The following is a 15,240-nucleotide window of genomic DNA, read 5'->3' as shown; positions in this document are numbered from 1 at the left end:
CAAGCTATTCAGCTTAATAATACTAGTATGAATATTTATATCGGATCATCTGATCAGGCGGTAACTGTGATTTGAAGCTTTGAAAATTTGGGGTATATTGCATTGGTCCGCCGGGTTTCGACATATGCTGAAGCTTTGTATCGTACACTGCTGAGTAGATTATTATAGAATTTGTTTCTATTTTTTTAATGCTATTTTTGTGTCTTCGAATTTTTCTTCTCAAATTTGTACGTTTTCTTTTGTGTTATTTTTTTATTTTTGTATACCGACTAGTATTTCTGTGGGCGGTGTACGTCACAAATAATGTTTTTTCTATTATATATATATATTTTAATTATATTATGGACTTACTCTTGACCCTAGTCTAACTCTAGAGCACTTTGCTCTAGAGCTAGACTGGGTCGAAGATGGGACGAGCTCGCCCAGAAGAAGCCTGTTCACTCGCGCTTTAAGCATGTTCGGGTTGTATGAAATCGGAAATACAGACAGTAGGAAATTTCACTCCTTTGGTTCATTGTTTTTATTTTACATTCATTTTGATATCCACGAACCAATATGACACTCGAAAACAAGCTTTGAATACCTTTTGGGCCTGTGTTGAGGGCAGTCGTAATTAAAGTATGTTTTTTATTTAATAACAAAACACCCCATTGACTGACGGTGGCGCATTGTACAGTGACCCTGCTCCGAGTGTTGTAGGTTCGATTCCCGCCTTGAATATACTATATTTAAACATACATACGTATTATTTATGTATTTAACGGAAAATATATATATATATAGCTATATCAGTCTGCTGATACCTATAACACAAGCATTAAAGTGCTTACCTTAGGAACAGATGACCGTGTGTGTATGTTATGGAAAACAAAAAGATATACACATTGGATTAAAGCGAGAGACGTTAAGCTACAGATATTATTTACCATCTAAACTAGAGACAAAATAATTTAGTCAAATAGAAGCTGTGGTGTAGGTACAATAGGGTATAGCGTCTGCCCAATTTTAAAACACATTAAGTGACAAAAAATGAAATTATGGGAATATATCAATCGAATATGTTCACACGACTCCGTTGGAACGAAAAATGCTAAAAAATCGATTTTGAAAAATTTGTCCCTTACTGTGTTTTGAAATTGGACAGACGATAGGTTTTGGGAAGTAACATTAAACTTTTTTTGTTCGAAAAAAAATAAAAATTAGGGATATTTTTAAGCGTAATTACTTTTTACTTTACTTATTATTTATTCGTCACGCCGGCTTGAACATTTGAGTGAGAATATACCTAAACGTCTTCGGCGGGACAAAGCCAGCCTTGCGGTCACCAACCCATGCGGGTATCCCTGGGCCTGCCCAGCGTGGTGACTATGGCAAAACACATAAGTCCACTCCAGTTTTGGTGTGAACTTGTGGAGGCCTATGTCCAGCAGTGGACTGTAATAGGCTGAAATTATGATGATGATACCTAAACGTTTCTATACTATAATGAAAACACAAAATTGAAATAAAAAAATAGTATGTAGTGAAAATAGTATATATAAGCTGTTGGTTTTCTGAATAAATAAATAAAAAATAAATAAAATACTAACAAAAATAAACATAAAAAAATTCCATAGATGATTACCATTTTGCTGTTATTATTTTTTAATAAGCTCACACACTTCTCACTCACCTTCTCACTTCTTCTAACACAGTCTCATACGTCACCGAAATTTTTATATGTTCCATAAATTTCATAATTTGTTGTCACACAAAGTTCCTACGAGTATACGTGAAACACAAATACTCAATATATATAAACTTTTTACAGATACAAAACTTTTTCGCGCCCATAAAAAAAAAACTTTCAACATTGTTGACTAACCTGTTTTATTGCTGTTATTGTTAGCGGTGCTGGAGGCCTGGCTGAAGAAAGACGCGCCGGTGATTCGCGCCTGACGTAGGATCCACCACATTTTCAATACAAGTAACAACAATTAGCACGAAAAAAAAAACAATTAAATTCTATTAAAATTTAAAATCCGAACACACACAACACTAAAACCACGCAAAATATATTATTAACTCTTAATTTTCCAGTAATCATAAATAGGTTTATATTTTAAAACTTTGAAAAATAATACGATTTTAAGACTACGAAATAGTTGGTAGAGCTTCTCTGTTACAGTTTGACTCGTTCCTATGGAGGCTAAAGCTAAACTGACGAACTCTTTGACGGGCAGGACATGCGCAAAGTGTTGCTTAAAACAGGTGATAAGGTGGTTTGAATTTTAAGGTACGAATTTACCAAACTGTAAATATATATATATATATATATATATATATATATATATATATATATATTATCTATTGACATAAGTCTCTTTCTTCCTTATGAATTTTTATTTCTAAGAAAATTCATCTTTTCTATACTATCAGGGTAATAGCAGCTATAGAGGTTGACCACACGATTCGTCCTCGAGTAAAGGAAAAGTCGCCCAGCTATGGGCACTTCCGGAATAAAAGAAAAGTCTGGGATTTGTACACCGTTAAAAGAAACAATAAAATAATAACAAATATACGTACCAAATAGTCCATACTTATATATATATGTGTGTAAGTATGTATATATGCATAAATCATACAAATCATACGTAATATTTTAGCACATTCAAATTGGCGGATATTAATAAAATTATTTAAAATTTATTTAACATCAGACCTCTGCCTTAGCAATAGATGTAAGTTAATTATTGTGGTATATTTTTATCTGTATTTCTTTTCAAAAATTAGTTACAAAAATGCGTTCATAATTATAAAGATAATAAAATTTACCGATAGCTGATAAATTATTTGTAAATTATTAATGATTTTTATATAACATATGAATAGGAAAATAAAAAAGTGTTTATAAAAGTATCGCTAAGTACTCCGCTTTGAATGTTAACGATGATAAGTCCAATCGCCTTTGAGTTTGAAAACGTATTAAACCTTTTTAACGGTCCGAGGTTTCATTAAAAGCTCCGAGTTGAAATGACTCAGCGAAAATTTTAATCTTCTTTTAAAAATGAAAAGATGTTGAATTTAGCCGTGATAAAAAATTTCAATAGACTATATATTGTTAGTAGAATTTATTTTTCTTCACTTTAGATTTAATGAAAATTGTTTCTATTGAAACCTTTTTTATTTTTTATTTGTAATAAAAATAAAAAAATCGACTTATTTTTACATCGACAAGTAATAAAATAAGAACGAGTCGTAACGGCAGGAACTACTGGTTCGAATTTAAGAAACTATTTATGTTAAGATGGCCCGTTTACCGAGGAAGACTATATGCTATTATTTCTTCAAAATAATGCATGTAAAACCGTAGGACACAGCTATATAAATACAACACAATACACATGTATAAAAACTAATAAAAAATACTAACCAATCTCCCGCGTCCCAAAACCAATCACGTAAATAGTTTTAGTAATTTCTGACCTTTCATACATTGTACAACAAAGTTTGATAGAACGGTATAACCGTAAAATAAATCGATTCTGTTTATTTTTAACTGACTTCAACAAAGGGGGAGATTACTCAGTTCAACCGTAAATATATATAATGTATGTTCGGGGATAACTTCGTCGTTTATGAACCGATTTTGATCATTTTTTCTGGAGACCTCAGTTATAACAAATTTTCGATTCAATTCCGTTGCGATGTGCGTTAGTTCGTATGTGAAGTTAATGTATTTTACAACATTTTACATTGTATATCAATATTTATAGCTATCCTATGAATAACGATCACAATCCGGTGTATATGATAACAACCGGGGCTAAGGGTAGTCCACCCCTAAATTATTATTTGTAAATTTTTAGGTAAATTATTTATTTTTATTTTATTATGATTCGGCGTTGAAAAATACATACAACCCTAAATTTTCACCCTTCTACCACCAACCCCTATTTTTAAATAGCGTTTTTCGGCAAGACAACATTTGCCGAGTCAGCTAGTTAATCTATAATAATCTATTCTCAATTTGACCACAGACTTTAACTTAAAAAAAAAGGGGTATACATGCATACAAAAAAGGGTATACATTAAAAGGGTATACATGCGTGTGTGTATGTCAAATACATTATTTATGCATAATTTAAAAAAAATGTTAGTATTCTGCACTCCTTCTATATACTCGTATAGACCATAAGTGTGCAAAATTTCATACTCCTCCGTCCGCGCAATTTTCATTAAAGGAGTACAAAGTTTTTGCTTCACGCATTATACTATATATAGATATCTATATATATTAAAATTTATCGGTAAATGTTTTGCTAACCGCTAATTTTTATGTTTGCTTTATAGCATAAAATTTTCAAAATATTTAACTTCAAAATATTACATTAATGCCAATCGTTACAAAAAATATTAAGAACAACAAATGTTAATACTAAGCTAGGAGTTGCAACTTGTTTCTTTAGTGGTTTGTTTAGCTTTTACTTTTATTACTCTTGTTGATTTGTAAAAAAAATAACCTTCAATACATATTTGCGTCCTAGAGAATAAATCCTCTTTCGAATCGATCTTACGTGTTATCCAGTTTCAAACACCTGATCCGTTCAGCCCTTAATCTATTTATCAGATCGCTCTGACATAACTTCAAGTATTTCAAGATAACGCGGTTCAGCCTTCGCTCTCAGTTTTCGAAAATATGTTAAAGTTATAATGGTAATTTTAAGCAGCACACACGATATCTGATGTGTTCTTAGTCTTCACGGGATGTTTTTTTTATAAGACCAAGGCGACAAAGAATACGGCCCACAAGATGGTACGTAATTACCGTAGCCTATAGACGACAACACCAGAAGCATCACAAGCGCGTCGCCGACCCTAACACCGATCCAGGAGCTCTGGCAACCTTATCACAGGAACAAAGTATTTGAGAGCAGAATTATTTAGCTGTTATCTTCTATAAGATTTAGCTGGTATCTTCTGTAAGGTTGAGGTACTTCCTCTGATAGGCTCCACATTTTGAGCCAGATATTTTCGGCTGTATCCTACCTCAAGTGAGTGGTTGTATCTAAACGATACACGAAAAATCAGTCAAATCAAACCATTAGTTAAGACATAAGATTAATTTATAAGTAAACTTAATGCTGTACATAATAAATGAATATTATAACAATGTTTGAAAAGTGACACGAGTAGAGGTCAGCGTACTTTTACTTTATAAAAAAAATACCTGTGCCCGCGACTTCGTCCGCATGGAATTTAACAAAAAAGTTATTGTTCAGTTCGCAGTTATAAAATAAATAAATTCCTAAAATAAAATTTGCCTAAGTTACTCCTTACTACATCAGCTAATCTGCCAGTGAAAGTCCTGTCAAAATCGGTCCAGCCATTTCAGAGATTAGCCGGAACAAACAGACAGATAGAAAGACAGACAAATAGACAGACAGAATTTGTAAAATATGTTATTTTGGTATATATACCGTGTATTTAATAAAGTAAAAAGCGGTTATTTTAATATTACAAACAGACACTCCAATTTTATTTATTTGTATAGATATACGAGTAAAGTACTTATTAGTATCTGTTACAATTTCGTTAACAATGTACATGATGTAAACGTTGAAAGGAGATTTTATTGCTGAAAACGTGATAGTTACGTTTCATAAAATTTCCATTTGCTTTACATTTCATTTCCATTTATTGAAGCGAAAAAACATCTGCGACAGACATATTGTATTTCCATCATTCATCTCGTTTAATGGTAATTACCTATAATACTCGTAGCACCGGTGATTTCGCAAATGTCACGTAGAATTGATTATTATAGGAGCAAAATAATGAAAAAAAAGTTTCTTTTTTTGTATTCTGTAGTTTTTTTTTTGCATTTAAACCTTGTCCTGAAAATGACGACCACAAAAAAAAGTTATCCAGTTTGAACAGTGGTTCGGTATTTATGCGAATACATACAATGGATTAATTTTTATTTGTGTAATAATACAAATTATACAACTTACCTATTTACTACGAGTAGTTTCTAAAAATATGAAACCGTCTACTCTTATAATAATGTCAATAAAGCATTCTCATTTCTATTTATATATTCCATTTTCTGGGACCTAATTTCCGGTAAAAACAAAATTACACCCACAACACTTGCGTTGATTTGACATAGTTATTTTCATGCCTTATTTGGAAATCGCGTTATTTCGGGTTATACTGCCCAATTTAAAAGCAGGCTTCATGTTTTATACCATTAAGATAGCAAAGAAGTCTACGGTTTCCCTGACGGTAAGCGGCTACTGGTGGATTAAGCTCCAATTCTTCTCCTACATGGAGAAATAGGCCCCAGCAGTGAGATGTTACAGCCTGAATTATCATCATACTTAGTAAAATCTGTATAAAATATTTCAAGTCTAAGGAACTTGCGTATTACGTCCATTATCCTTGTGATCGGCAGTATTGGCTCTACGCTCTCTTAAACTTTAATAAATGATATAAAGTTCGCTCGAAGCTAGATTAATGTGCTAGAGACGTAAGTATCGATTGGATAACTTCATACATATGTATACGAAATATATTATACCCTATTTCACATAAGATGGGTACGGTGACATTTGATATGTTCCAATACACGCTCACTATTTTCAACAAATCGGATAAATATACATTTTTAAAAATCACCAATTAGTTTCCAAAGCAAATAATAATGCTTGATTAGATTGAAATTGTATTTATATATGCGTTTTTACATTTTAAACAAAATAAAAAAGGTACAGAAAAAATGATAACTTAAAATTACAGGCATGAAACGAAACGTTTAATGATAGGGATTGACACGTAGTAATCGGGTTAAAATAAATAATCGTAACGGCTATCTTGTGAATCGCGTCATCTCACTGACTCGAGATATCTCAATCAGTACTTTCTGTCTCTTGTATGCTTCCCGTGTTTTGGTTTTGCCAGTTGCTAAAGTTGTATTTGTTGCTGTTTTATTGTTGTTAAGTTCTGTTATTATTTTTTTAGTTATTCATTTTGTGTGTGTGTCTGTTCTTTAAAATGCCGAAAAGAACAAAAGAAGACCGTTACAAACAGTCAATTGGTTGTCCGCTTTCGGGAATACTTTGAAAGGGAGTGAGAAAATAGCGGTCCATTACTATCTGTCAACCACATAGTGGATCGAGTTGCACAGGCACTTGAAATTAAGCGTAATACAGTGTCAAAAATTACTTCAGCCTATCGCAGTCCACTGTTGGACATAGGCCTCCACAAGCTCGTGCCAAAAAATGGCGTGAACTCATGTGTGTTGCCTATAGTCACCACGCTGGGCGGGTTGGTGACCGCAGGGCCGGCTTTGTCGCACTGAAGACGCTGTTGCCCGTCTTCGGCCTGTGTATTTCAAAGCCAGCAGTTGAATGGTTATCCCGCTATCGGTCGGCTTTATAGGTTTCAAGGTGGTAGTGGAACTGTGTTATCCCTTAGTCGCCTCCTACGACACTCACGGGAAGAGACGCTGGTGGCTATATTCTTTATTGCCGTAGCCACACAGCTTAGTGTCAAAAATAAGTAAAGAAAAGTATGGTGACACCAATATGGAAGATAATAAGTTATTGACTCCCAAAAAGAGGCAAAAGAAATAAATGTTTGGTCGTTGAGGTTGAATATGATTGTTAGCGGAGAAACGAGTTACCCACAGTTTTACAATAATTAATGTCTTTGAAAGGCGCTAAATTATTTAATGGAAGTGTGACATCGTTATGGCGACTTTTAAATAAAATTGGATTTCCATAAAATAAAAAAAAAAGTTAACAAACGGAAAAGTGCGTGAAAACTTTGTGACAGTCTAAGAAAAGGCGAAAAACATTACGGATTGGAACAACGTAGTATTCCTTGACTAGACATGTTTGAACGCCAATCATACTGTTGGCAAAGTATGGACAGACGACACTGCTCATTCTTCGACTAAAGTACCGGAGGGTAAAGGCGAACGACTAATAATTTGCCACGTGAGCTGTGTTAATGGTTTGTCGATAGTTCATTTCTCGCGTTTAACACCACCCTTAAAATATTATTTATTCACTATAGCGATGATTAATTTTTAATAAGCAGTTAAAATTTTTTTTTATATAGTCGATTAAAGGTTAACCGCATTTGTACTCGATAATCGAATTACATCAATTAATTATGCATGGTCACCTCACTATAGAGTTAATTTGACATGTGTCACCGTACCCATCGTACGTGAAATAGACTATACACGTATATGATTCAAGATTTGTATAATTTGACTGACCTCTGGGCGGATTTGATAGATACCTTTATATATTTTATATGACTTTCCGCGCCAAGAATGCGAGGTCAATGTCCGCTCTTATTCTTGTTTTACACACACAATTGTTTTTCTTAAAAAAAATGCTATTGCTAAAATTATATAAAAACTTTTTTTTGGTGCTATACGTACATGAAATTGTTGTGCGTTATTATGGGAAATCTAAAAAGACCCGTTATTATTTAGTTGAGTCGAGATTGTGTAAGCGAGCGATATATCTTCATAACGCGAATTATTTCGCTCAAATAGAGCGAGGGGCCGAGGAAAATATTTACAAAAGTTAAAAAACCAGAAAAACCAGTCGAGCTGAAATTTTCATTATTTTGGGGAAATGTCGAGTCAAAGTGGCCTTTTTTATTTTAGATATAAAATGGCTTGAATGATGATTTTTACGTTTATCCAGGATATTTTTTCGAAACGTATGTAAATGTCTTTGTCAAATACAAAATTCCGTTCCTAGTTAGTTGATTGGTTGAGGATAGGGTGTTCAGTAGTCTGTCCCGGTTGTAACAATTGATGGAGTTCTCTGCCAACCCGAAGTGATGGGGTTTTAAGGTTTATAAGAGAAATTGTACTAAAAATATTAAAATGTCGTTAAATACTTTTAGAAAAGTTTTTTATGAAACTTAAATATATATATATTTATTACCTAAATAGTGTTGAACAATTATAGTTTCTTATATCTTACATTCTAAATATTGTTTGTCAATAACAAAAATTTATGATCCCAATAACTAACTACAATTAATATTTGACTCTCAAAATACGAGTAGGTATATTTTGAACTTAACAAATCATTATATATATATATATATATATATATATATTACATATTATAGTATTATATATATATATATACTAGCTGACTCAGCAAACGTTGTCTTGCCGCTAAACGCTATTTAAAATATGGGTTAGTGGTAGAAGGGTGAAAATTTAGAGTTGTATGGATTTTTCAACGCCAAGTCATAATAAAATAAAAAATAAATAATTTATCTAAAAATTAAAAATAATTGGGGTGGACTACCCTTAGCATTTAGGGGGATGAAAAATAGATGTTGTTCGATTCTCAGACCTACCCAATATGCATACAAAATTTCATGAGAATCGGTCAAGCCGTTTCGGAGGAGTTTAACTACAAACACCGCGACACGAGAATGTTATATATTAGATATATTTTATTTAAGATTTTAGATTAACATGGTTATTTCTATTACTAAAACTATTCAAAAACGAGATATTTCGACATTAACTGCGAATGTCTCGTTCACGTGCTCCGCAAAATGAAAATAAAAAACATTGTAAATATCCCGTTTTTAAATAGTTTTAAATCATTATATATCTAAAAATCACACTTAATATATTTCAAAAAAGCTTACAAAGCAATTCTTAGCTGATATTAATAAAAGAGTAGCAAATGTTTAAAAATTTCCATTTTTTTCTTTGAAATCCGTATTCAAAGTGGAAGAGAAAAAAGGCAATTTAGTTGAAAGCGATTGTTCTTTAAGACTTTGTGCTAAAATAAGCCAGACAGTTGACGCTCTCTGTCAACAGCAAAATATAAAACTTTATAATACTTCAAGAAATAGTATTTTTAATTATTATTCTTCAATTTAATGTAGTTCTTACTATTATTTAACATTATCCCAATATATATAAGTACAGAATTTTTTTATGTCATTTATATAAATAATGTATATACTTTTTTTGTTATTTTAATTGATCAAAGAACGTATTATAAGTTGTAATCAGTGACAGGGATGAGTTGCTGTTTCTTACGCGAATATTATACACAGTATACGTTTATCCATTGAACACGATTCAAACACCAGAATTGTGCTAGGTACGTGTATATTCTGGCTGCTGCAAAAGCTGCCGGGTCCAAAAAACGTTAATGACAAATCAATAAGCTGAAAAGCTTAAATATTGTACACTAGACATTCCGCGCAGTTACACCTGTATTTATATGCTTTGTATTCAAAGGTTATAAATATAGCGATATTTTATAGTCTATGTATGTTTTCAAAATTAAAATCAAAGTTAATCATTCATCATAATCATAATGTAATTATTTATACTAGTTAAAAATTATTTGTTCAGAAATTTTATTTTGTATCGCTTAATTACAAAGAAATTATTCTACTATTTATACCTAGTACAATATGAATGACTATTTAAAATTCTAAAATAATTATAAACTTGAAGTCTTAACATTTTATTATTATAATTTAACATTAACTGAGGTAGGGCACAGCAGGAATTTCCTGTTCAAAATATGGAACAGCCTGACTGGTGTAGTACCTTAAGAGACCATAGCTAAATAATACTGTTTTCAAACAGCATTGTGTTCCTGTTGGTGAGTAAGGTGACCAGAGCTACTGGGAGATTGGGAATTGGGCCGGCAACGCGCTTGCGATGCTTCTGGTGTTGCAGGCGTCTACAAGCTACGGTAGTCGCTTACCATCAGATGAGCCGTACGCTTGTTTGGCGACCTAGTAATATTTTAAAAAAATCGTTTTCTTAAATTCATGGAAAATGTTAAAGAAATAAATATTGTAATGTACTTCTCTCGTTATATCCGAAACGAAATATAAAAAAGTTTCTTATGTTATTTCCCAAAAATGTAAATACATTTTTTCCAAGCAATTACGTTCACAGACAATTCATGGGTACGAGAGAAATTGATATTATATCGTGTTATTATATGTCGTAATATTTTCACAAATTGTGTTTTTTTGTGAAATACGTCACACCACCTTATACACCGTCATTACGTCATGTACATTATTAGTATCCTACACTTTTGTTTTCTAATGTTTACATACATACATATAAATAATTACAATTTACATATAGCAGTTTTTTAAATTATAGTATAGTTAGTATAACATTATATATATTTACATTTCACAACTTAAGAATTAAATATTTACAGATAGTTTTGGTATAAATCATGTCCGCGTGGAATTGTGCCAAGAATGCTGGCACCATTTCCCCGTTGAATCGCTATGCCGATTCTTCATATAGCATACTACTACTGTGTGGCTACGGCATTAAAGAATACAGCCACCACCTCTCTTCCCATGGGTGTCGTAAGAGGCGACTAAGGGATAACACAGTTCCGCTACCACCTTGGAACTTAAAAAGCCAACCGGTGGCGGGATAACCATCCAACTGCTGGCTTTAAAATACACAGGCCGAAGACGGACGGCAGCGTCTTCGGTGCGACAAAGCCAGCCCTGCGGTTACCAACCCGCCTGCTCAGCGTGGTGACTATGGGCAACACACGTGAGTTCACGTTATTTTTGGCGTAAACTTGTGGAGGCCTATGTCCAGCAGTCGACTGTATAGGGTGTAATGATGATGATGATGATGATAATGATGAACAGTCTCAGCGTCAGATTCTCAGAAGAACGTAATGCTTTACTATGCTCTCCGATAAATTAAATATTTTTTTAAGTATGTAGGGCTAGATGGACTGAATAAACACAATACATAAGAGATATTAATATGCATATGAAGATTCCAACGGAAATCACTAGTGTGCTTGGGATCAATGACGTAGCGAGCTTAACTTGCGCCCGGGCACAATACCTTTTTAACAAGCCGTACGCTGATTTGCCTACGTATTTGTATAAAAAAAATTGTAGAAGTATTTAGAATATTTTAAATTTTTGACGCCCTAGCTAAATATCTCACGTGTAATTATTTTTATTTAAAAACTAGCTTTTACCCGCGGTTTGCTCGTATTGTTTTTTTTTTAATAAAAAGTATCCTATATTACTTTTAATACCTCCAAGAATATGTGTACAAAGTTTCATGATGACTGGTCAAGTGGTTTTCACGTGAAAGCGTAACAAACAAACTTACATTCACATTTATAATATTAGTAGGGATTTCTACGAGATCAGTACTTACGCAGGGTACAGCTAGTACACGTATCGAATACATATCTCATAAAATATCATTCCATGTAAAATATGCAATGTTTATTCGATAAAACATCGCATATCCCTAAGAAATACAAATTCGTTACCAACTCAAATATTATCACAGCGTTATTCATGTTTTCACATTATAATGTCGAAACCAACGACTGGTGTATTTGCTTCATACATAATGAGTTTGAAAACATTCTTCCACATAAGCCTGGTGATAAATCATCTAACAATTTTTGATGTCATAAAAGTTTATCTTATACGGCAGAGCAAATGACCAATTAAATAATTTAAACACACTATTAATGATAAGGCTTTTTTGTCAAACAAGTTATTGAACCTCATTATTCATTCATTCATTACAGCCTATACAGTCCACTGCTAGATATAGGCCTCCACAAGTTTACGCCAAAAATAACGTGAACTCATGTGTTTTGCCCATAGTCACCACGCTGGGCAGGCGGGATAGTGACCGCAGTACTGGCTTTGTCGCACCGAAGACGCTGCTGCCCGTCTTCGGCCTGTGTATTTCAAAGCCAGCAGTTGGATGGTTATCCCGCCATCGGTCGGCTTCTTAAGTTTCAAGGTGGTTGTGGAACCTTGTTATCCCTTAGTCGCCTCTTACGATACCCACGGGAAGAGAGGGGGTGGCTAAATTCTTTAGTGCCGTAGCCACACAGCACAGTTATTGAACCTGCTGACTATTAAATAAAAATGTGTGTGTATCAGCTCCGAGCGTCTTGGAAAACGCAGTGTGGGACGTTCTCCGGCCCGTTGGACCGACGATCTACGAAAGATTGCCGGTGTAGGCTGGATGAGGATTGCGGAAAACTGGGATGCTTAGGCGAACTTGGGGAGGCCTATGTCCAGCAGTGGACTGCAATAGGCTGAGCTGATCAGTTCCGACGTACGACTGAAGTTTACTCCTTCAGATCAACTGACTAAATAGACACAAAAAAGGCTTACTAGTCTAAGAATAAGATTAATACCATATCAAATGGTAAATAAACGAATCAAATAACGCCATCTATCGGATAACATCATTTGAAAACGTCGTAGTCTATCGGAACCCTATTGAGTTCCGATAGATGGCGTTACGAGAAACGTAACGAAATCATTCATTCAGTAGATTTTACTCCTTATATTTTTTTTTATACCAGGGCCCTTATATAAAATGATTATTAAGGAGTAAGCTCCAATTATTCCAACGTAGAACAATTAACAGCGGTAATGTAATAAAATATATATTGTGGTAGAATACAGCAGGAAATATCTTGCTCAAAAATTAGACAGACCGACACACTCAAGTAATACTGGTCTCAAACATTGATGAGTTCCTGTGGTGAATAAGGCTGCGCTTCTGATGATGCGCTATGTCGATAAAGAGGTCATGTTGCTATCGACGAGCCTGTAATACACCTGGTATTCCATATGCTACAGTGAACCTCTAGTTCTTGTTTGACACCATAGTGGCATAATTTTTTTTTTTTCTGAAAAAATATTTAATCATTTTTTTAATGTTAATGCTACCTTTAGTTCATTTTGAGGTATGTAGCTAGCTAGAAATTGCAAAGCCCACGAATAATGGAGTAACGAAACGCTGTATTCTCTAAGCCCATTACATAAACAACTCACAGACCGTTGCTTCTAATTAGTTTATATAGCATTAAAGATGAAAGGATAATGCAATCTGTACAAAAAAATTAATGGCCTTGTCCACTTTGTATCAGTTGCATTAGTGTCTACATTTCGTTAATCTATATGAATAAAAGGAGACGGTAAAAGTGTTGCTAAGAGCAAAACTTCAGACCAACTGGACCGATTTGCTAATTTCTTGTTTTATTTTTTGGGTTGGCTGGCTGGACAAGTTATAGCCGTGTTCTCTGAACTTTTCTAATACTTCGAGAAAGAAGTTATACTTAACTGAGTAAGATTTTGTTATTATTTATTTATACATAACTAATATTAATACTACATTCCTAAAAATACTTACATTCCTAAAAACTTAACTATTGTATGAAAAGTAAATTTTGCACAGAATGTTGTAAAATTTCAGTAAACGTTAACAATTATTAAAACTTCACTCGTTCGATAGTTTTAAAGACAAAACAACGTCGTGAAATATATATTCACAACACCGAAAATGAATATAGTGATATATCCTAACGTAGCTTTTGTACATTACCTTCTGCTCATTTGACTTGTCTATTCGTACGAAGTCATTTAAAAAATATAATCATATCTTTTATAACCCAATTTACTAGTTTCAATTTTTTAATTTGAACCCTTCCTTGGCTTAGCGCGTTTTTCAGGAACTGAAATGCAAATTGAAATCATTCGGGAGATTCATTTATAGACTAGACTATACAATGTTTTTGTACGTTTTTTCCTCGAATTAATGCAGGTAAAACAATGGAGCAAGCTACTCTTTTAGTATAAAATAACCTTCCCCATAAAAAATAATTTAATGAAATCGTTTCATGAATTGGTTTTCAAAATATTTAGTATACGCAACGGGACGTATAAATCAATGGGGCGTGTTACCCAAGATAAGGAGTGTTTAGTACTCCACTCACGTAGTCTCCTATAATATGAAATACCTCAAATGATATGGAGGGTAAAGTTAAAATATATAAGTATCTTTTTAAGCCAAATCATCGTAATACAGAATATTTGATATCGCGTTAAACAGTGATCGCTTGTCACAGCAACTATGTTGATGGCCGATATTGATGTTGTTAGCCGTCGCAAATTTATATGTAACGTAAGACAAAATGATATAGATGTATGATTGACATCTGGAGCAGTAGAGAATGGGCAATATAAAAAAATATGCACCGAAGTTGTTGGCCAGTCGAGAATAAGCAGTGTTGTCGAGAAGTTGAGCTAATTTGAGATGAGCTGAGTTGTATTGAGCTGATAAATATATTCATTTTTCATTTATAAAACTATTTACTTAATAAATATCTTAATTTTAATTTCATACACTATACTTACGAA

General features: G+C 33.3%; 1 protein-coding gene and 1 long non-coding RNA gene across 2 annotated transcripts in view; both read right to left on the bottom strand.

Annotated features, from left to right (window-relative positions):
• LOC123657910 overlaps positions 1–1,916 on the bottom strand; it is a 162,690-nt gene extending 160,774 nt beyond the window's left edge. Inside the window, exon 1 of the long non-coding RNA XR_006743801.1 lies at positions 1,865–1,916. This is a non-coding gene — a long non-coding RNA (uncharacterized LOC123657910). The remainder of the gene's footprint in view (positions 1–1,864) is intronic.
• Positions 1,917–2,050: 134 nt separating this feature from the next.
• LOC123657736 (gelsolin-related protein of 125 kDa-like) overlaps positions 2,051–15,240 on the bottom strand; it is a 42,361-nt gene continuing 29,171 nt past the window's right edge. Inside the window, exon 6 of the mRNA XM_045593251.1 lies at positions 2,051–2,240. Coding sequence (XP_045449207.1) covers positions 2,061–2,240 — 180 coding nt within the window. The 3' untranslated portion in view covers positions 2,051–2,060. The remainder of the gene's footprint in view (positions 2,241–15,240) is intronic.

Source organism: Melitaea cinxia, chromosome 11 (genome assembly GCF_905220565.1).
Source record: "Melitaea cinxia chromosome 11, ilMelCinx1.1, whole genome shotgun sequence".
Taxonomy (NCBI): domain Eukaryota; kingdom Metazoa; phylum Arthropoda; class Insecta; order Lepidoptera; family Nymphalidae; genus Melitaea; species Melitaea cinxia.
This window is presented reverse-complemented; position numbering and strand designations above follow the sequence as displayed.